Genomic DNA, 21,880 nt, shown 5'->3' on the forward strand with positions numbered 1-21,880 from the left:
ATCCGCCGTGCCCTCCTGCAGATACTGTTTCCAGGGAAGCCCTTCAACTGGCTTCGTCATATTGCCATTGCAGTGTGTCTGCTGTTTTCTGTCAACCTGCTGGTCATCTTTGTTCCCAATATTCGAGATATCTTTGGCATAATTGGTGAGATTTTAGACTTACGAGCAAAGCCTGAACAAAAAGGAACTTTGTAAAAATAAACATACTGCAGCACTACAAAGAAGTCCAATAAATCAACATGAAGATAGAAACAGACAGATTTACAGTATCACCAAGTGACAACTTCCTCTGAGATAAATTTTGTTTCACAATGCAATGATTTATTGTGACTTCTCTGGGTGTTCAGGAGCCACCACTGCTCCCAGTCTGATCTTTATCCTTCCTGGACTGTTCTACATCCGCATCATTCCCTCTGACCAGGAGCCTATGAACTCCAGACCAAAGATACAGGTGGGTACATATCTTTGTCGGACTTAAAGGGGTGAGACTAAAAAAAATAGAACAATGGGCCTCATTCACCAACTGATCTCAAGAGGAAATTTGTTCTTAAAACCCACTCATTTATTTGTTGTTTACATGTTCAATCCAGTCGGTACGTGAAGGAATGTCACCAAGCAATCAAGGATACTTTCGAACCAACGCAGACGGTTAATTTCTTTTTGACTCTGGCAAGTGAGCCAACAACTTGTCCAAATTACACAGGGATTCTGAATTTTTCAAACGGCCCTAAAGCCGACTATCACTATCCTGCCTTTAGTGCTTTCACTATCCTGCGCCAAGTCAGTTTCACCTACACGCCTGTAGTAAGGTTTCAGGAGATTAACATGACAGTGTCGCCTTGTTTTCTTTCGTCCCGGTGTTGCCACAACATAATTCAAATCTGACACTTTTTCAGCATCGGTGTATGGACCTGTGTACTTAGCCTGGAATAGAGAACCCACAACAGGCATAGGTACAAGAACCTTGTCTACTGGACTGAACTCATGGCGCTCAGTACGGCAGTCATACCACTTTTTCATTTTGCGTTGAGACGCACAAAATTGTTTTCCATATACAAACGCCTCTACTTTCCTGTACTGCCTCCCTCGCAGCCAACATAAGCCATGGAAACCCCTCCTCCCAGTCTCTATTCAGCTCAGTACAGTACGCACGCAGAAGAGACTTCAGAGTCTGGTGAAATCTTTCCAAGACACCTTGGCTCTGCGCATGATAAGCCGAGGATTGCTTTTGTTTAATACGCAACAGCTTCAACACCTAAACCCAAACATATGAGATGAAAAATTAGATCCTTGATCAGACTGAACTACTTTTGGAATGCCAAATATTGAAATGAATTGTGACAATGCCTTAACCACAGCTTTAGTCGTAATTGATCTCAATGGATACGCAGACGGATACCTGGTGCTCTAAAACATTACCGTGAGCAGATATTTACAACCAGACTTGGTAGATAGCAACGAACCCACATGGTCCACAATAAGGTGTGTGAATGGGTCACTTATGGCTGGTATAGGCTGCAATGGCGCAGGCTTGAGACTCTGATTCGGCTTTCCTGTTAGTTTGCACACATGAGAGGTTTTAATATATACAGGTACATCCCTGTTTACGCATGACCAGAATAAATGTTTTAAGATGTTAAGGTATTTTTAGGACACCAAAATGTCCAGACTCATTTGCCACTTTCAAGACATGGGAACGAAACTTTGCTGGCACCACCATCTGGAAAACATAATTTTTCACACTGTCTTCATTCACAGGAACCCATTTCCTGAACAGTAACTCATTATGCAAAGAATATCCATTTGCAGCAAATCTTATCTGGCAAAATAAAGTGTACACCTTCTATGGGCAATGCCGGGCATGCACCAAAAGATACCTCACCCGTAACAGGCTCACAGTCAATAACGATCTTGTGCAGAGGAACAGGCAGAATCTTTAACCCCATCCCACGACTAAGAATGCAGTCACCAGTATCAGTCTCCCCTGACAACAGCAAGACAGAGTCAACAATGTAGGAATCGTAGGCCCCTGTATCCCTCAGGATTTAAATCGGGACTTTCACATCACTTCCCACCAGTGACACAGACCCGTCTCGAATGAAAGGACAATAAGCTGCCAAAACATCCAGTTCACAAGTGTGAGAGGTAAGTACCTCAGAAACACAACAGTCTTTAACAGGCGCAGCAAACCCAGCAGGCTTAACATTAGTTTTCATTCCCTTTGTTTTAGCCCTTAGCACAGCACAATCTGTCTTCAGTGTCCTTTCTCATGACAATAGTTACAGGTATTGAGTGTGACCATTGCCACTTGCTTTAAAGTCAGGTTTCAACCGGCCAACTTTCCCTGAACGCTGCATGTCATTGTCAGAACTATTTCCTCTCCAACCAGAAACATCACGAGCCACAGAGCGCTCCCTGAAACTGCTCTTATGGAGCAATACATTCTCATCAGCTGACACGGCAGCATCAGCAGCAGTTGTAACTTTTTGTTCTCTGATATATGTTGCAATTCGTTCCGGAAGACTATTTTTAAACTGCTCCAAAACATTAAGTCACACAGACCATTAAAAGTATGGACATCAAAGCCAGTTAATTACCGCTTAAAATTAGTTGACTGGTCTCTGGTAAACTCAATATGTGTTTGACCATTTCTCCTTTCCCAGGACCTAAACCACTGATGATACGCCTCTGGTACAAGTTCTTATGCTTTAAGCACAGTGGATTTTATTTTCTCATAGCTAGAGCTATCCTCAAGGCTCAAAGATGAATAAGCTTCCTGTGCTTTCCCTGAGAGGACACACTGAAGCATAAAGGTGCAGTCTGCATCAGGCCAATTTCTAGCTTTAGCTACACATTCAAGCGAGAGGAAAAATGTGTCTGGGTCGCTTTCATTGAACAGTGGCAACAAGCGCAAATTTGATTACCATCAAAACGATACTCCTGAACAAGTGCCTGCCCTGATCCTCACCAGACAGCATGCCATCTCTGACCAAAGACAAACGATATCCCTCCGAAATCTATTTTGGCTTTCTCAGATTGCTGGCGGATTCTCTCCACTTCAATCTGCTTTTTTTCCAAATCATGTTAAATTTTTTTATGTTCCATCTTCAACATCAAAATACATTTTTGTTGTTCAAAAGTAAATATGTGTGTCACAGAAGGTAAAGCAGTAGAACTTGGAGAAGCATCTTGTTCGATTAATTTTGATCTTATGGCAGCTTTAATATTTTCCTTTAGACGCTTGTCTCCTACAACCACCACTGAGTAATGCTCAGCAATCATGAGCAAATTCTCTTTTGTACATGCATCCAGGGACTCCTGAGATGGAGCAGCAACAAAGCCTCAATCCCCGACATGGCAAATATTTACAATGACAACCCCAGCAAATGATCAACACACACCGACACAACAGGACCACACAGGCACCACAACGTCACCCGTGCGCACAAAGAGGAATAATCAACTTTGTGTTTCCCCACTATGTAAAACCCAATCTGACTAACTAAGCTTACCCCTAGTCTTCATGTAACTACTTGCGGTGGGTATTTATGCACTACAGACTGCTGGCTCAGGAGAGCAACTAGTAAACCAGCAACCCTCCCGAAACCATGGACATGCTCCCAGGCAAAAGCTTCAACCATGTTTGCCACAACATTACAAAAAAACAGCCCAACGAACCCAAAGGGGAACATCGCTACAGCCTACAAGGGAAAACTCCACACCACATTACAAAAACTACGCAGTGGGCAAATTGCGAGTGTCATCTGATACCAGCATAAACAACTGGCAAACAAACTAGAAATCTCTCCAAGAAAATCCAGGTAAGTAACAACTAATACAAAACCAAACAATTGCATTCACCCTTCAATGTCGTCCCCAGATGTGTGGGTTTTTTTGCCAAACAAACACTCGCTTACGCACGCGCAGACAATTTACCGGCACAGGTAAACAAAGGAACAACAGCGCTCCCCACAAACTTTACACACGTGCACCCAAATCCACAGTCTGAAGCACAAGAAAATACCTACAACCTAAGCGAACTCGACACACTGTAAGACATGATCAATATTGTTTATTAACTTATAAATCACCCAAGTGCCCCAAATAAATGTCAAACCGCACGACTAGGTACCGAATACCAACAGGTACAAAACAACACAAATCTTACCTAAGTTGCTGCACAAATGGGAAAAAGGACGGACGAGCCCCCAATTGTAATAACCCAGCTCACAGGTCATGACAAATATGAAGATGGACACAATGGATGGCGGTAGTTTAAAGTATTTATTATAAATTAAACAGCCAATAAGTAATGATAAATGTGGAGTGTGTACGTCAGTAACATCAGTAATGTAGATGTGAGTGTGTGAGCATAGCGAGGTGTAAGGTGTTGTGGAGTGAAAGCATAACACAAGTCAAACGAAAGTTAAATGTACAAACTCTGGCCTGGAGGAGTCCAAGTGGGAGAGATCCGAGCGCAAAGCCGGCTGGGCTTTTATCCTATGGGAGAGCTCGGCCCAGGTGCTCTGAATAGGCTGGAGTCACCTCATGCGCTCCTCTGGTACCTTCAAGGACACAGGAAAACACAGTAACTGTCCACCACACCCGCATCTCAGCAATTAGACAGGGCCATCACAGTTAGACAATCACTTTTTTACTTTATCACTTTCAACTGTGCGACCTTCTGCTGATACACTGAAAGTGTAAGTGCATCCCATGTATCGTTTTTGTGTTATTTCATATCCACCGCAGACACTACTTAATATAACAGCTTTTTTAGGATTTGAGTCCAGTGCACACAACACAAATCATGCTAGTTAGAAACTTTCGCTGCAAATTGTGGAGTAGAGCTTCAAAACGTCATCATGTCACGTGACCCTAAACCATCACAGGAGCGAGTTGGCTGCAATCACATCATGCAGTTGTTCCCTTCCAGGTTCAGCACCTGGGAATCACCATTGTGATGACACAACTCTGGCCTGTCAATACTGACATGCATTCATGGTTGTCTGTGCAGCAGAGGTTTGTACACAGGCAGGAGATGAACTAGGTTGGAGACAGATTTTCCAAGGGGGGAGTGGTGATGAGTTATATGCCTCCTTGTGTTGGCATAGAAAAGGTTCTGTATTATGTTGTCTCTGTTGTGGGTGAAAGTGGATAGATGGAGGATGGAGAGGCATAATTAAAGTCGCCAGATATGAGGAGGAGAGCGTGTGGGTGCTGTGTCTGCAGCCTGCTCACAGCAGAGTGGAGGTCATCGCAGGCGGCATCAGCGTTACCTGAGGGGAGGAACATACGCAGCTGTTGCCATAACATGTGGAAATTCCCACAGTAGATAGTGGGGTCTGTCCTTTTTCAGACATGTGTTACGCGTGGCTGCAGAACAGGTGAACCCAGGTTCAGACATAGGCATAGAGGCAGGAGTAGGTGAAAGAGATTCATTGCCAGGCACAGGGGAATGGGCTGCAGGTTAGGGAATGCTGGAGCTAGTAGCCAAGAGCCAGTAGCCAGTAGCTTGGCTTGGGCAGAAACGGTGGGGGAAGAGGTGACAGGTCCAGAAGGTGATCCAAGGAGATGGGAGAAATGCCAGGCGCCTGGACAGGACAGCAGGGCTGTGACAAGATGAGGGACGGCAAACAGGGACCGGAGTCCGAACAGGAAGAGCTGGATGGGAAATGGAGAACAGGATGTGGATCAGGCAACAAGAACTAAATGCTGAATAGCAAACACCGTTAGCGAGAGTATATGTAGAGGGGGGATGACAGATGAGATGCAGCGGGTGAGGCTCTGCTCTGACACCGACACACCGACACACACCGACACACCGACACCGACACACGACACCGACACACACACACACACACACACACGCACACACAAAGAGAGCCACTCAGGGAGTGGCAGCAGGTTAAGGATGCCCAGAACTAGAGGTAGAGGGCATGGTAGAAAAAGTCCCAGAGGCAGATATAACTACAAGACCTCTGGAGGAACACATGACACATCACATAGGAAAAACCCAGCAGGAGATTCTTCACTCAGACATTTTTAATTCCAAACGTCATTTTTATTAGTTTTTGCAATTTCTGTTAAAGGCTGAAGGTATAAGCATAAATATACACAAAGAAAGGCAGTTGTGCATCTTTATCTATTCAATGCAAAATATTAATATCAATTCATATTTACAGCATCTGTTCAGTGCACAATATTTAGCATAAGTTCAACAACATGTTCTGCAGAGGAGCTGCTACTGCAGTCCAATGTTATTGGCTTTGCCTTGAATATGGCCATATATATGACTATTTCCTTGTATGAAAGAAGTCCCTTTTACTCAAATAAATACTATACAGTATGAAGCCGTGCATCTATCACTCCTGCAAATATTTCACAATAAAAAAACGTTTTTAAACAAAAGAATGGATTCCGTCAACAGAAATGGTAGAGTGCTTTTATTTTGAAACGCGTACAGAAAGTGGTTTCAACTTTTTAAAATGCATGTTTGTGACGTTTTCTCTGTTTATTCTTCTGTGAAACACAATGTTTATCTGTCTATGACACAAACGTATTTACAACTCTTACCGAACCCGTTTCAAAGTAAAAGCACTCCAGCGTTTCAATTTCTGAATCCATTAATTTGTTCTAACGGGGCTTTGATTGATATCGACAGACCGGAAGATGCACGTCTTCCTAAAGTAGATCGCGATCGACGGGTTGGCGACCACTGATTTAGTTTATAGCACATCGAAAATGGCGTTGACTTTCTGCTTCAAATTGTCTTTGTCGGTTTCTTCAGTCGCATGTTAGAAGTGTCATCATCTTATTGTTCTTGACTGTCCTGTCAGCCCAAATCAGCTGGAATCCGTCCAGCATGGTGACCATATCCGGGGTTGCTATGGTTAGCCATGTCTCTGTTAACAGCATAGTCCTACACTGCCGGTAATCCCTCTTATACTGGCTCAACGCCGCTAATTCGTCCATCTTCTTAGGTAGAGACATTACATTTCCCATATGTAAAGCGTCCTTGGGTCCCGTGAAAGGTGCTATTGAAAGCCATTATTATTATTATTATTATTATTATTATTATTATTATTATGATAACTATGGATGGTAGGACAGGTCAAGCGTTTCCTCATCGCATGGCACAGGGCACCAGCGAAGCTTCCACTTCTCAGCTCGAGGGGAATGTTGACCAGATATGGTCGGAAACAGAGCAAAAAAGCAGAAGAAAGATCCCAGCAAATACGGTGGACTTGGTGTCCATAGTGTACAGACACTATAAGAACAAAATACATGAAAAATAATTTAAAAAGAACGAAGGAAGACTAAGTTAAGTAATGCTCTTGTAGGTTGTATGTTATCCTTTGTATTTACTTTTCTGACTGTTTTTATTGAAACATAAATCAGAACAAACATACAGGGGGCGCCTCTGCAGTGGCCTCGGTTCGATTCCGGCTTGTGGCCCTCTGCTGCATGTCACCTCCCATTCTCTCTGTCTTATTTTCATAAGAAAGTACATGTATGTATATATAAACGGCTGTGTTATTTTATACTTCACTGCAGCTGCCGACAGATCAAGTCTTGAACGCACCTTATCAGATTAATCAATAGAAGAACACAATTTTGGTTTTTAAGAGTAGTTTAAGAACACGCCATGAAACTGATGTTTTCATGAAGTTTTCGTGGGAACTTTCTTGAGAACAAATTTAAGAAAAAACTTAAGAACATATTGGTGAATGAGTCCCAAATGTATCTAACAGTCAATAGGCACAGAAAGAGTGATTCTGTAAAAAATGCATAGAGGTAATGACGTCTGATCTACTGAGTGCTTTTTTATAGCACTGCCATACAAGCCAGTAGCCAGTAGCCAGTAAGATTTACCTTTAGCCTGAGCGTATCCTCAGGTTTGGCTTTTAACGTTATTGCGATTAAAAGGCTGAAACACCTGATTACGCCAAGGTATAACTGAAGGTTATGATTTTCATTATAACAACCAGTCCGACAGAGTTCAAAAGTGATGTTCCTGGTCTAATGAGGGAGTTTTTTCCCTCCACAGGTGAGGTAAGTGCTATACAAATAAAGTTTGATTATTATTAACATATTCTCTTTGGGTTTTTAGGCTTCATGTTTCACAGCGCTGGGTTTCATATTCATGACCATGAGTCTGACATTCATCGGGATTGACTGGTTGAGTGGAGAAAACCGAAGTCTCGGTGGCCATTAAAGAGCAGTCCTTTGAAGACCAAGAAAGATTCAATCTACCGCAGAAAGGATCATGGCTTCATTAGTCATGGACAGTCAATTCCTCAATTTTAGGATTTTATCAAATGTGATGCCCCTCTGTTCTGTATGAGGAGTTGATGAACATTTTGACCTTGGAAGTCAAGAGGAGCAATATGTGTTGTATAGTAACTGCAATATTCAAAGCATATTGGGCCATTGTCTTCTATAGTTATACGGTGTTTGATAAAAAAACATTAAAAAAAAGATCCCTCAGAGATCTGAATGAGATAACATTCCTAAATGCATTCAAATAATTCACTTCAATTGATGGATAACGTTTTGTATTCCTGCAGAGCAGTATCTCAGTAACTTAAGGTTCAGTGTGTAAGATTTAGGTGAAAGGGATCTATCGTCAGAAATTTATATATATAAATATATATATAAAATCCTTGTGATGTTTTCACTAGTGTGTAATTATCTAAATTGTATTATTATTATAATTGTGGTTTTCTTTACCCTAAAATGGGCCCTTTATATTTAAATACTTAATATTTACATCGGGAGCGGGTCCTCTCTATGGAAGCCACCATGTTTTTACAGTAGCCCAAACTGGACAAACTAAACACCATTTGTGAAGGTTACCACAGGTTCTCTTTCCTGTTTGGAAGGGGAGGGTGAGGTGAGGGGCATTCAGCTGCAACATGCAACTTCAGCACTAAATGTCTACACACTGAACCTTTACGTTTTTACAACAGTCAAACAATTAGATTGCTATGATTAAATTATGAATTAATTATGGACAGGATGTGTGGATATGTTTAATACAAATTTATAAAAGATGTAAAAAAACAGGTTTTTGGGGAGCAAAATACGCTGTTATTGTGCATGTTGGTAATTTTAAATTAATATAGCAAATAAAAGGCTATTATGTGGGATTCAAATATGCAAAATAAAACATTGTCCTTCACCTGCATGAAATTTGTTTTCTATTTAAGGTAACAAGTAACTCAGGTCTAAGGGATATTAATGTTATACTGTTTTTGTTGCTACATTAGCCACTGATGATAATAGTATATTGTAATTGAACAAAGGGCTAATAGATTGCTATGATTAGCTCTACCTGCCTAACTAAAAGATAAAAAAGGTCATCACATCTTTGACAACTACTGAATAACTCTTTTTCTTTCAGAGTAATATTATAGCATAAGCAACAGTTCATACGATCCCTGCCAGTGTAAAGTGGCAGCTGTCAACAAATTAAGAGTTACATGCTGATTAAGTGACTCACAGCAACAACATCTGCTACAAAGTCTTAGTAACATTATATGCTGATGAGAAGTGGTGTCTACCAGTGGAATATGCCATTTCTAAGTTGCATATGCCGGTCAAACAACTGTTATACCTCCAAAAATTGGTGTACGACATTTTTGTTTGTAGCTCCTCTTCCGTATATGTCAAATTATTTTCTTTGAGAAAGACACTAATTGCCTCCAAGCATCTTGTATAGCAGCCATTTTGCCTTGAAAAGTAAATTGAAAAAAAATTTGTCTGCTAAATGTTGCTTATCCATATTTAATCTAATTAATAGCTTCTTAACAATTGTTTGAGCAGGATATGTATGCAGTGTTTTTATGTGTAATAATCCAGTAGTATGCCAATATACCACATATAATTTGCAAATGACACTAAAAACAGGACAGGATACAATTAACCATATTTCAGTCAAACAGTCAACAGACACAAAAAGCCTGGACATATACAGCCCCACCCCAGCCTGTGGAAATAACTGTATGAACATATAAATCCATCCATCTAAATCTATGTTTTTATAAGTCCTGTTTCAGTCTCAGAATGTTTTCATCTCTGGACAACTTCCGACTCTTCAGCCTGAACATTTTTTTAAAAGCAGCAACCATGGAATACATTTTATTGACAATTTTAATGTTTTCTGGAAACGCAAGGACAACTTTCAGCCTGATGTACATCCTGTACATCCAAACTTCATTGGATCCAGACAGCTCAGCACCAACCTGCCTCATGCCCTTGGAAGGCCCTGTGAAAAGGTTTTGGTGCCAAACCATGTCTCTGTCTGAACCAGCCGCTGAGCAGCCCCCTTCCCCTTCCCCTCCCCACCTCCATCACCAATCAGGGAATTGATTAAAGCTGCTAAACTAAAACTCAGTGAGATTTCAACCTTATTAGTTAAGAAACAGGAACATCACCACTCATAGGTCTGACAAATAGGAGACGACTCCATGTCACTTCTTCCAAACTACTGGTTAACTCAAGGAGACAGTGGCCTGGTTCAAATTTACATCAGAAATCATAGACCACCTCATACATTTCTAGTAATCTTTAAAACTGTCAATATTCAGCCATAACCAGCTTCCAAACCTGTCTTGAATCACAACAGCTTAAGTTAGCTCTCCTTAATGTCAGATATTAGGTCAACAAATCCTTCCGAGTCAACAGTCTGATAAATTACAATAATTTGGGCTGTATGTTCCTGGTTGAAACATGGCTGAACAGCACTACTGGCATAGCAACAATGATAGAGACCTGTCCTCCAAACTATGAGTTTTATCAGTCAGCTCAACATTACAGAAGAGGAGGAGGGCTCGCAGAGTTCTATTCCACACAGTTGGTATGCAACAACATTGTCCTGGGGGAATTTAAATCATTTGAATATCTAGCTGTTGAGCTCAAAGGAAAATTATCAGTAATAATTATCACAGTATACCACCAAAGTATTCACCGGTATTTCTGCAGGAACTCTCAGAGCTGGTATCACAATGTGTCACCAGATGTGATAGGCTAATTCTGAATGAAGACTTGAATATTCATGTTAATATCAAGAATGATCCCGAAGCTACGGAGGTTCAAAACTTTGAGCCAATCCAGCATGTACTGGAAGACACCCACGGTAACACCCTGGACTTAGTGACAAAGGAGGGTTAAACATGGAGAATGTTTCAGTATGTGAAATACCTATCTCTGATCATCACTCTGTATCTTACGGTTTCACTGGAACCATTGCATAGTAATCATGGACTATGATTACAACAAGACTGCTTGATATACAATATTTCTCCTCAGATACTCGACCATTACTGACAATAATTCTGTCCGTCCTGGGAGAGGGATCCCTCACATGTGGCTCTCTCTGAGGTTTCTACGTTCTTTTTACCCTGTTAAAAGGGTTTTTTAGTAGTTTTTCCTAAAGGGCAGAGGATGTCACACCTTGTTAAAGACCTATGAGACCAATTGTGATTCGTGAATATGGGCTATACAAATAAAATTTGATTCATTGATTGATTGATTGATTGCAAAGACCAAAATATATATTAAGTTTGAAAAGAGACTCCTTGATGAACATGCTGAAGGTTTGTGATAAAATGAAATCAACTGAACCATACAGTCATGGGGCTACTCTTTAAATGACACCCTGTTGTCTGCCTATATTTACAAAGAAGCCATGACCTCCTATTACAGAGCAATACATCTGACTGGTATGATTACTTTTCCAAGATCATTAAATAGAATACTGGGAACTCTAGAGTATTATTCTCCATTAAAGGGCCCATATTTACACCTTTCTGGGACTTAATTTGAGGTATTGGTACCCCTAAGAGTTAAAGTGGTTTAAAGTTAAAAAAACTGCTACAATGTGTATTTCCATGTCCTCTCTTCTGCCTCTCTCTGGCCCTCCAGAAAGAACAGGCTGTTTTCGCCTGCCTCATTAATAATTTATGAGCCCCTCCTCTGATTGTCTGACTGCATTTTGACTGACACGCGACCAGGCCTATCACCGGTCTCATTCTGGGGCATTGACGAACTCTCCGGTAAACACGAACCACGACCACAGTTATTATGTTTGGATACAGCTGTAGAAGCCACACATTCACAGTCGGTTACAACAGGATGTTTCTGAACGGCGTCCTCATGTTTGTTCAAGTTTTAGCAGGACAGTCGGCCAATGTAGGAGTAACGTCAGTCCCGAGTTACAGTACGGAGTTTCAGTACGTAGTAACGGTCCGTTTTTTCAGTACAGAGTTACCTTCCCGAGTTTCAGTACGGAGTTACAGTCCCGAGTTTCAGTAAGGAGTTTCAGTATGGAGTTTCAGTACACAGTTAATTTACAGAGTTACAGTACGTCGTAACTTCTACGTTACAGTACTGCTGTATGCAGAGCATGCGGTGAGCAGTGTGGGGACAGCTGTATTCTTGAGGAGTTGCTGTAGGTTGAGAGTTTGTGGTGAAATGAGCTGAGCACACCAAAACACTCTCTTCCTGAAATGCTCCGGCACGTCAGAAGAAATAAAGCGTAACCGCTGGTCTCGAACAGTAATGTTCTAAGGAGGAATGTGCACGGACACATTCTCTTCCTTGCATCCCTCCACGCTGCAGTGTTTCTTCAGTGTTGTTTGTTGTGGTTAGCCTGTGGTAGCTAACAAGCTGCTAGCTCAGCATGTTAATGTAGTGGTCAAAAGTTTAGTGCGACAGTTGAATGCCAATCGGGTTCACCACATATATCCAGAAAAAATGGGACGGGAGGCTGATGATTCCAGAAATAGACAATTTATTCAAGTTGGACAAAGGATTTAAAAAGACTGATCAAACAGCACAGGATCATGTGCAATGTAAGGAGTACTGGCCTATACTTGATATAAATAACACATTAACAAGAGAGAAGTTAAAGGCTCCAGACCCAATTTAACAAAGCTAAAATATCACGCATAAAACAAACACAGCACACTTTAAGAATCCTAACACTGGTGTAATTGCACCAGTGGATTATCACTGCAAGCGATATTATACACTGAAATAACAGAAGAGGGCCTCTAGTTTACGGAGCCAATAACTCAACAATATTCAAGCCATTAAACCAGGATTGCACAGTACCCGTCAACCATATTGCACATTACCCATAGAACAAAGAACAAAATAAAATGAACAAAGAAACCAGAAATCAAACCAATTAATCAGAAAGAAACTAAATCTAAACAAGGCCAAATAATCTAAATGAAATCTAAATGTGGGAAAAAACAGTGACCGTAAATATTCTGCCAGAAGGCAGCCCTTCAATTAATTTAAATAAAGCAGAGACCCACGCCGTCCTTATTGTCGTGATGACAAGTAAAGTATCGTTCCCATTAGTTTGTGTGTACACGCTGAGATTATTACAGCGTGCCTGTATGGCGACGCTGATGCCGTCTCTCACACACACGGGCGCGCACACACACACACACACACACACAGCTGTACGCTGGGCTCGCAAAACAAACAATTGGCGTCCACACCTGCTGCGCCCACGCTACACTTCCTCACAGGACCGGCAGTGCAGAGAGAGCGAGAGGGAGAGAGCGACTACGGTGTCCCTAAATAAACTTCGCCAACTCCCCTCATCCTATAGGCATCGCCGTCCTGTCAGGTTAATTAGAGCTGTGATTTTATATCTACAATGACATGTAAGCATAACTGGTAAAGTAACACTGCTAAAACTATCCTGTTTTAGCTAAAGCTTTTTATTAAGGATTGACCCCATTACATTAAGACTGTAATCCGTGGCATACAATAACACTGTACTTAAACTTGTTCTCATACATAAACCTTTATATATATTACAGTATTCCTTTAGCTTTATTCAACATCACACATACATGAATGCACTGTGCTCATTAAGACACTGTGACCTATGCCTTAGAAAGAAATCAAGCAGCTGCCCCAGCTTCTGAAGGCCAGATAGGAAAGGCGTTGTCTTGTCTGATAAATACGCATGCTTACACACACAGAACATACAGCCGATAAAGCAGAAACACAATGTTTCTCACTCCAATGAACAACAACACTGTATCTGCAAAACTACTGAAGACTCACAAAGCTTCAGCCGGATAAAGGCTTTTTCTTAATACACAAAACTTAACACTGTCACAATGTGAAGATTTGCCCAGTTACTATCAAGATGCTGGGACCACGACTTCAACCTACTATTAAAAATATTGCACCTGTCATCCGTTCGGGGCGACTCTTGACTACCCCGAGCTACTGACTAAAAGCCGAGGCTGTGCATTGAGTGCCCATAGCTATGCTGTACCTTTTCATTGCTTCTAAATAAATACTTTTTGAACCAAGACCGACTCTTCTCTCTACCTAAGGATAAAAGAACACGACAAGCAACATATCTGCTTGGTGTCGCGTTCGGTGTGGAGGGGAGGAGGAGTGGTGGTTGTGGTGGGGAGCGGGGGTGGTGGGTTCGGAGGCTGGACTGGAACCAGCTGGGTGGGGCTGAGAGAAGAGTGCGGTTTCCACAAGACATCATACGGATGCGGAAATATGAAATGAGTGGGCTCAATAACATATTTCTTAGAATGGACTGAGTGAAAAAGTCCGCAGAGTGACTGTTTTCATACTTTGAGGGTACCTACTAACCTCCTTCAAGTAATTACAGATAGTAAAAGCCCAGAAAATGTATTTTACACAATATGGGCCCTTTAAGTAATTTCCTTCACATTATAAACACATCCCTTTAAACAGACATTTTCCCAGATGCCTTCAAAACATCTGTAGTAAAACCATTACTAAAAAATCACCTTGACTATAATGCATTGACCAGACACAGGCCAATATCCAACCTCCTATACATTAGTAAGATACTTGAAAAAATCGTGTCAGTGCATATAAACTCAGAGAACAACATTCTGGAGGAACTCTGATGAAAACAAGGTTTAAATTCTAATCCTCTTGGACCTGAGCACTGCTTTTCATACTATTGACCACAAAATCCTTATTAATCGTCTTAAGAAGTTTACCTGCATGTCTGACAGGGTCCTAAACTGGTTCAAAACATAGATTAAAGGGAGGAAGTTTTATGTCAGCATCGGAGATCACGTGTCTGACAAACATGATAGCTGTTTTGTGGTTGCCCAAGGGAGCTGCTTTGGACCTTTATTATTCTCACTGTACATGCGGCAACTGGGTGACATCATCAGAGCGCACAATGTTTGTTTCCATAGTTATGCAGATGATACACAACTGTACATTGCTGCTGAGCCAAATGATGACGTTCTGCGTTCAATCACTAAATGTCTTTCAGCATTACATGGCTGAGCAATAATTTCTTGAAGCTTAATGAGGCTAAAACAGAAATCCTTTTAGTCGGCCCAGAATCTAAATGAGAAACACTGGAAAATAATATGGGTCAGCTAACTCTTTGGATTAAATCAGAAGTGACAAGTCTAGGTGTTATCTAAGACTCTGATCTGAGTTTCCCAAGATGACCAAAACTTAATTTTTCCACTTTAAAACATAGCAAAGGTTCGGCCATTTATAAATCAGACAGATGCTCAAAAGCTGATTGATGCCTTAATTTCTAGCCGACTAGAATACTGTAATGCACTTTTTACAGGCCTCCCAAAGAAAACAAGAGAGTGATTCCAGCTCATTCAGAAATCCTTTTATACAAGGCTCTGAATGGGCTAGGACCAAGTTATATCGCTGACTCTCTGCATATTCTGAAACCTCATATTTTAGCTTCTTTTCTTAACATTCTATGACGACTGAGTATGTTTTCAATATTTACTTTAACATTATTTCAGTCTATATATTATATCTAATCTTCATGACGACTCAAAGTACACTACAAGTCACATTCAGCCATCTCCACACATTGTTCTACATGCAGCCCTTTTCGATTACACATCATTCAAATCATGGACAGCATGGCATTTACAGTTCAGTGTCTTGCCCAAGGACACTGAACCATAAGGACAAGAGGAGCCGGGATCAAACCTCCTGGGCCACAGCCACCCAAAGTTATAGAGCCATCTTACTCTGCCCCATACATTGATAAAGGATTATTGTAATTTGCAATTAAAGCAAATGGAATAAGATATCACATGGTTTATTATTGGTAGAATTAAGGTGAATTATTTTCAAAGTAAGTGCTTACAAAGAAATATGATGATGAAACTTAAGGACACTCCATATCTATTTAGATGAAAGGTAGCCCCAGATTTAAAATACCTTTAAACCACAGGATAAGAACCTGCTACAACATAACTCTCAAGCTTGTGACCGATCAAACTTCAGTCTTAATACAGAAAGTAATGTTAAATGACTTACTCATTAAACCCAGTTGTTTAACGTTTCGGGTGGCCCTGAAGCTTTTATCAATACACATATGGTAATAAGTCTGTAAACACAACTGCTTAATATTGAACACTATACAATAAAACAGATTACTTTATTTTAATGGCTACATTATTTTTAGAGCTCAGCTTGTCTCAGTAATGCAAGAAGTTTGTTAGTTTTATTCTGAAAATCTTCTTTCCTTTCTTCGTGTGTCATTGCCTGGTTTTGCTTATTTTTAAACCTCAATTCTCAATGTTTAAGACACTTCATTGGGCTGTAATATGAAGAATATCACTCACTCATCATGACCCTTGAATTTTTAAGGCATCTTTATTTAAGCTGGTAAACAACATCAATACTTTTCTGTGTGGGGCATTATTATTGTCTCCATTCAAATACTACTCAACATATTCAGTTCAAATATAATCATGACACAAGGAACAGCCAATCAATAATTACTGTATTAACAATTTCAATTGAAAGATTTCATTTTAATCAAGATATGAAAACTTTGCATACAGCAATATGAATAATTATACATTTACACAAAAGAGGTCTGACAGTGCCCTCTGCTGTCCAGTGTCATGTTTCATTTGTGTACAAATCAATCAAACCAGAGCACGAACCCTCAGAAAGCGTTCAAAGCATCCAGAAATTGAAACTCTGAAGTTTGAAAATCTAATTGTTTTCTCTATCCATCCACATTTGTTATTTTCATGGTACAAAAATCGAATTGACTCTCAAAAGAAAAGCATGTCTCCTATGGCAGTCTCTTCAGCGTGAAAGCTGGAGTTCTCTTTCAGTCCCATCCAGGTGTTTTGTTAAAACTTTAGCCTCAGCAAGCAGAACAGATGAAACCAGGTCGACCCTCAGCCTTCTCGGACTTTGGCAGCGAGCGCCGAGTTCTCCTGTCGAATACACTTGTAGTCATCCAGAATCCTCTCCAGGTTGGACACAGTTTTGTTTCCATTTTCTGTCTCAATCTGTGGACAATTTTAAAATAACAGTGAAAAATGTTAATTGTCCATCAAATCTCTGTAAATGATACTGCATATTAAAAAGAATGTATTGACATTTTGAGATGTTGACATGTTGGCTGTAACAAGGGCTGGGCAATTAACTGTAAATGTATCGAAAATATCATTTATAACCTCTAACAGAAATAATCTTGCTCAAGTCGGTTAATGCTTTCCCCAATGTGTGCATTCACGAACTGTCGGGTTTCCACTACGTTCATTTTGCAGCGGCGGCCAGGGTACCTTGTATCGTGCTGTGTTACTATGTCGCATGATCTCACTCCTCCGCTGATCTGACCTCACTTTACACTTTAACAATAAACACTAATCAGAAGTTATTAGGACACGTACAGGAATTGAAGTTCACTTTGTTTTTGTTTTATTCGCTCTGGAGTTAGGCATAAAATAATCGTTCTTTAATCTTAATCAAGGTACAAATTTTTAATAATCACAATATTTATTTGAAGTCATATCGCCCAGCCCAAGCTGTTACACAAAACTACTATTAACAACTACTGTATACACTCAGCATAATGTCTGACTGACATGGAAATGTGGTGTTATCATTCTGAGTTCAATCTGAAACTCTAGATTTGCTCTTGTGCTTTACTATAAAAGTTGTTGATATTAGGACTCAAATACTCGTAAACTGAAGGTAAATCATTTTTTTTATTGTGTTGTCATAGTGTATGTAAATTGTAAATGGTTTTATTAGCTTTTCTAGTCTTGATGACCACTCAAAGCACTTTACAGTACAGCTTGCCATTCACCCATTAACACACACATTCATACAGTGCATCTATTAACAGCACTTTTTTTTTCTATGAGGGAAATTCGCAGTTTAGCATCTTGCTTGAGGACATTTTGGCATGCAGATGTGGAAGACTGGGATCGAACTGCCGATCTTCTGGTTGGAGGATGACCGCTCTACCCCTCAGCCGCCAAAGTCTCCTCTTCTATATCTTTGGTATGTAAATAGTCACTTTGATTTGTTACTCTTTGGATATCTTGAGGCAGATTGTGGATTATGATGATGTTATTTTCTACACATTATAGTTAAGAAGGATTAATTCATGTTAATTTGTTAAATGCATAGTTTTATCTCTGTCTTATCCTATTTCAGTTAATGATGTTCTCCTCTGGAGAAGTGTTTCATAAATATTTTGCTTAAAATATATGATTACACCCATGTTGTGTTCCTTAATACACCATTTAGTGGCCTTGGAAACATCGACAGAGTTGTGGATTGGTATTTTGCATGTGCCTGACCATGCAATGATCACTAACTGATGTTTAACAACATTAGAAAGAATTAGTGATGTGAGGCCACTTCAGATAAGAACTCATATCTCAGCAACGACTCAAAACCAAAGACCAAACTTTCTGGAGGTCTTGACATTATAAGCTAATGTTGGTAAAAATTTACCAATATATATATAAATATAGCAATTCAACCTTGACTGATAAAATCATTCATAACGCTATTGTTTTTGATGTTGGGATATCATACAGATGTCACACTGTTTAGGTGAATATGGAGCTTTAAAACAATGAGAACACTGTTTCTGTGACCTAAATTACAGGAGATATGAACACTCAAAATCACAGAGGTCCCCCAAAAACTTAATAATAAACCCATATCCCCCTGAATTAGAATCCAAGATACATGACATTTCTGTTCCATAGGTTTCTATGTGACAGTGCGGCTCAAAAGTGGCCACACGGAATGGCCGTCAAATATAAATCAGGAATAAAATGAAGGATGTGTATAGAAATATTGATCATATATGTTACGATAGGGAGCCACATTACATCATATTCACTTTATAAAATATGTTTTAGAGAATGTGACATGAAAATGAAATACAGTGGAAACCACCTGTAATGATCATGGATATAACAATCAATGGTTTATATGAATAGAAAAGTTTGGTAAGAATGTTCCTATAGAAATGCTGTATAAATAATTTGGTTATAGTGATCAAGAGGTCTGCTTTCAGTGTTAATTTGGGGTCCTTTCATAAATGTTTGTAAAGTAAAAAGTAATTTTTACAGTTTTTACCAGCTTTGTCAGTAATTTACTACTTCTTTCTGTGTCTCTATTATTCCCGCTGCACACAGACAACCGAATCGAGCCAGGCCGAGCCAAATCCAAGCTACCCCACCATCTACTCCAGCTCTCATTACATTGTCAAAGTTTATTTTTGTTTTTACCCAGTCTGAGTTTACACATGTGTCCGATGATACTGTTTGTGTGTGAGTGCGTGTGTGTTTGTGACAGTGTGAGAGAGAGAGAGAGAGAGAGAGAGAGAGAGAGAGAGAGAGAAGAGAGAGAGAGGGGGTGGAGACAGGCTGATGAATGCGTACGCAGCTATGAAGAAAGATTTGAATGATTTTTTAAAGTATCGATCATTATGTGATGATCAGTGTTGATATTGTGGCGTCATTTCAAACAACGCAACATTTAAACTGTAGCAGGTCAGAGAAGTCAGCTGAGTCTGTGAGAGAGAGAAGTGAGCAGCGGAGTCTGTGTGTGCTTGTGCGCGCGCTATCATACAGAGGCTAGGCAATTTGGTTAAAGTAATCAACCGCTTATAGTGATCATTTGGGCCTGGGACAAACGTGATCAAAACAGGCGGTACTGTTTCTAAAGAAGCAACATGAGAGAAGTCAGTCTGTTCTCTCTGTGCTGATGTGGTGCTGTCTGCAGGGACCACTGTTAGAGAGGGGAGGGATGGGCTGGTTCATGACAAACTAACAGACATCAACAGCTTTGATTTTAGCTTCTTCTCCATAACACAACATGTCTAAACAAAATGCGGACCAAACAGATGAAACTATTGTGTTTCTATGTGTTTGTTGAACTGGTATTTAAGTTCACACACTGTTTGTCAAACTGCAAATAAATATTTCATAAAATCATATTAAAATTTATAATGTAATGATTGAACCATCATTACTAAATAAATCATACCTGTTCTTCTAGATCTCGAATCTCTCTCAAAATTGTGCCTGTCTCCTCGATGGTTTGGATCAACTGATTACAGCTCTATAGAAAAATGCAACACAAAAACATGACATGTACACATTGTCTAATAAGAACGACAGGTAGGTTGAATTATAAGGAATCCAGAGAAACATACTTCATGTAAGGCAGCCAGGTACTTATAGGATTTGCGGACAGATTCATCTTTTTTGGCATCCTGCACATAACAAAGAAAAATGAATGCATACAAGAAAATCTTTAACACTTTGTCACACACGGCAGTCGTGGACTGCAAAGAACTGAAAACATCCTTAATATTAATAATGATGTTAGTTTGTCTGACTACTTTAAGCCTCTAACCTCTGGAATATGAATAAAAATGACTGTAGTGCCAAATAGTGAGTGTAATATTTTTGGTAAACCCCTGAAATTAAAGCTGAAAGTCTGCACCTCTACTACATCTTGATGGCTTCTTTTCAAATCCATCGTGAGAGTTCACAGAGGCAAATCATTAAAACTGTGTAGCTGTTCACATAATTATGTATCTGAGTGTGTACGTTGAAAACAATTTCAAGAATCCACAAGATTAAAGAGCACACTTGTTCTCCGAGGGAGTCCAACCTGTTCACATCTTGTGAAATGAACTTGAAATTAGTCAATGAAGATGAAGCAAAATATATACTTAAAAATATATATTTCACATACATAAAGCAGGTGTTGGTCATTAGGTTCAGACAAGGGTCAGTTTTTGTGTGTTCATATGTGTTCATATGTGTTCAATTGTTCATATCTTTGCTTTGATATTTTCTTGTATTGCCTATTTAACATGAAGGTCATTTTAACGGCTTAAGAAGTAATGGTGTGAATTTTAGGTTTGTTTAAATAGGTGCAGCTTATACAACAGAAGTCTTCATTTAGCTGTTGTTTGAGTTCTAGTTTTGAGAAATTACTCTCTCCAATTATAATCTTGTGTAAACAAACAAATAAAACAAAAAGAAAGACAGAAACCTTGAAGACCAGCTCATCAGTCACAGCAAAGGTCCTGTCCAGTTTTCCTGTCAGGTTGTTGATTTCTTTCTGGAGCTCCTTAGTATCTGACAATATCTGTCAAGGAAAGTCAAATCAGTATTAATGATGTTACAGCTGATACACAGAGCCTACTTTAAGTGCTATCCCAGTGACTGCAGTGACAGAGCATAGTTATCCACTACGTTCATTTTGTGAAAGAGAACTGAGTTTTCCTTGAAATGATAACTATATGTAAAAACACCCTAACTGATTTCCATCCAACATTTTGCTGTGTTCATTGTTGATGCGACTCTGGTCCATTAGAGTGCTGTTCAGAGAACTTGATTTTCTCTGCACTCTTATGATGAACTGAAGGTCCTATGGACAGTTTTTTCATAAATTACCCCGACTGTAGTAACCTGAAACCATTTTCATAGTGAACTCCCTTTTTCCAGTTCTCATAATAACATTGAAGCTTTCTTACTTCATGTTTGGCACTGTTGCTTAATTGTAGAGCTGTTTG

At 39.9% G+C, this 21,880-nt stretch overlaps 2 protein-coding genes across 3 annotated transcripts in view; one reads left to right on the plus strand and one right to left on the minus strand.

The window, feature by feature from the left end:
* LOC118111053 (sodium-coupled neutral amino acid transporter 3) overlaps positions 1-8,641 on the plus strand; it is a 29,264-nt gene extending 20,623 nt beyond the window's left edge. Inside the window, exons 13-15 of the mRNA XM_047340377.1 lie at positions 1-145; positions 348-451; positions 8,114-8,641. Coding sequence (XP_047196333.1) covers positions 1-145; positions 348-451; positions 8,114-8,218 — 354 coding nt within the window. The 3' untranslated portion in view covers positions 8,219-8,641. The remainder of the gene's footprint in view (positions 146-347; positions 452-8,113) is intronic.
* An 8,017-nt stretch (positions 8,642-16,658) lies between these two features.
* The window catches only part of ccdc22 (coiled-coil domain containing 22), a 41,451-nt gene continuing 36,229 nt past the window's right edge, over positions 16,659-21,880 (minus strand). For both annotated transcript variants that reach the window (XM_035159322.2, XM_035159320.2), the window contains exons 13-16: positions 21,358-21,453; positions 20,507-20,566; positions 20,338-20,412; positions 16,659-17,330 (exon numbers count right to left, since the gene is read on the minus strand). In XM_035159322.2, coding sequence (XP_035015213.1) covers positions 17,217-17,330; positions 20,338-20,412; positions 20,507-20,566; positions 21,358-21,453 — 345 coding nt within the window. In that variant the 3' untranslated portion in view covers positions 16,659-17,216. The remainder of the gene's footprint in view (positions 17,331-20,337; positions 20,413-20,506; positions 20,567-21,357; positions 21,454-21,880) is intronic.

Source organism: Hippoglossus stenolepis, chromosome 6 (genome assembly GCF_022539355.2).
Source record: "Hippoglossus stenolepis isolate QCI-W04-F060 chromosome 6, HSTE1.2, whole genome shotgun sequence".
NCBI lineage: Eukaryota > Metazoa > Chordata > Actinopteri > Pleuronectiformes > Pleuronectidae > Hippoglossus > Hippoglossus stenolepis.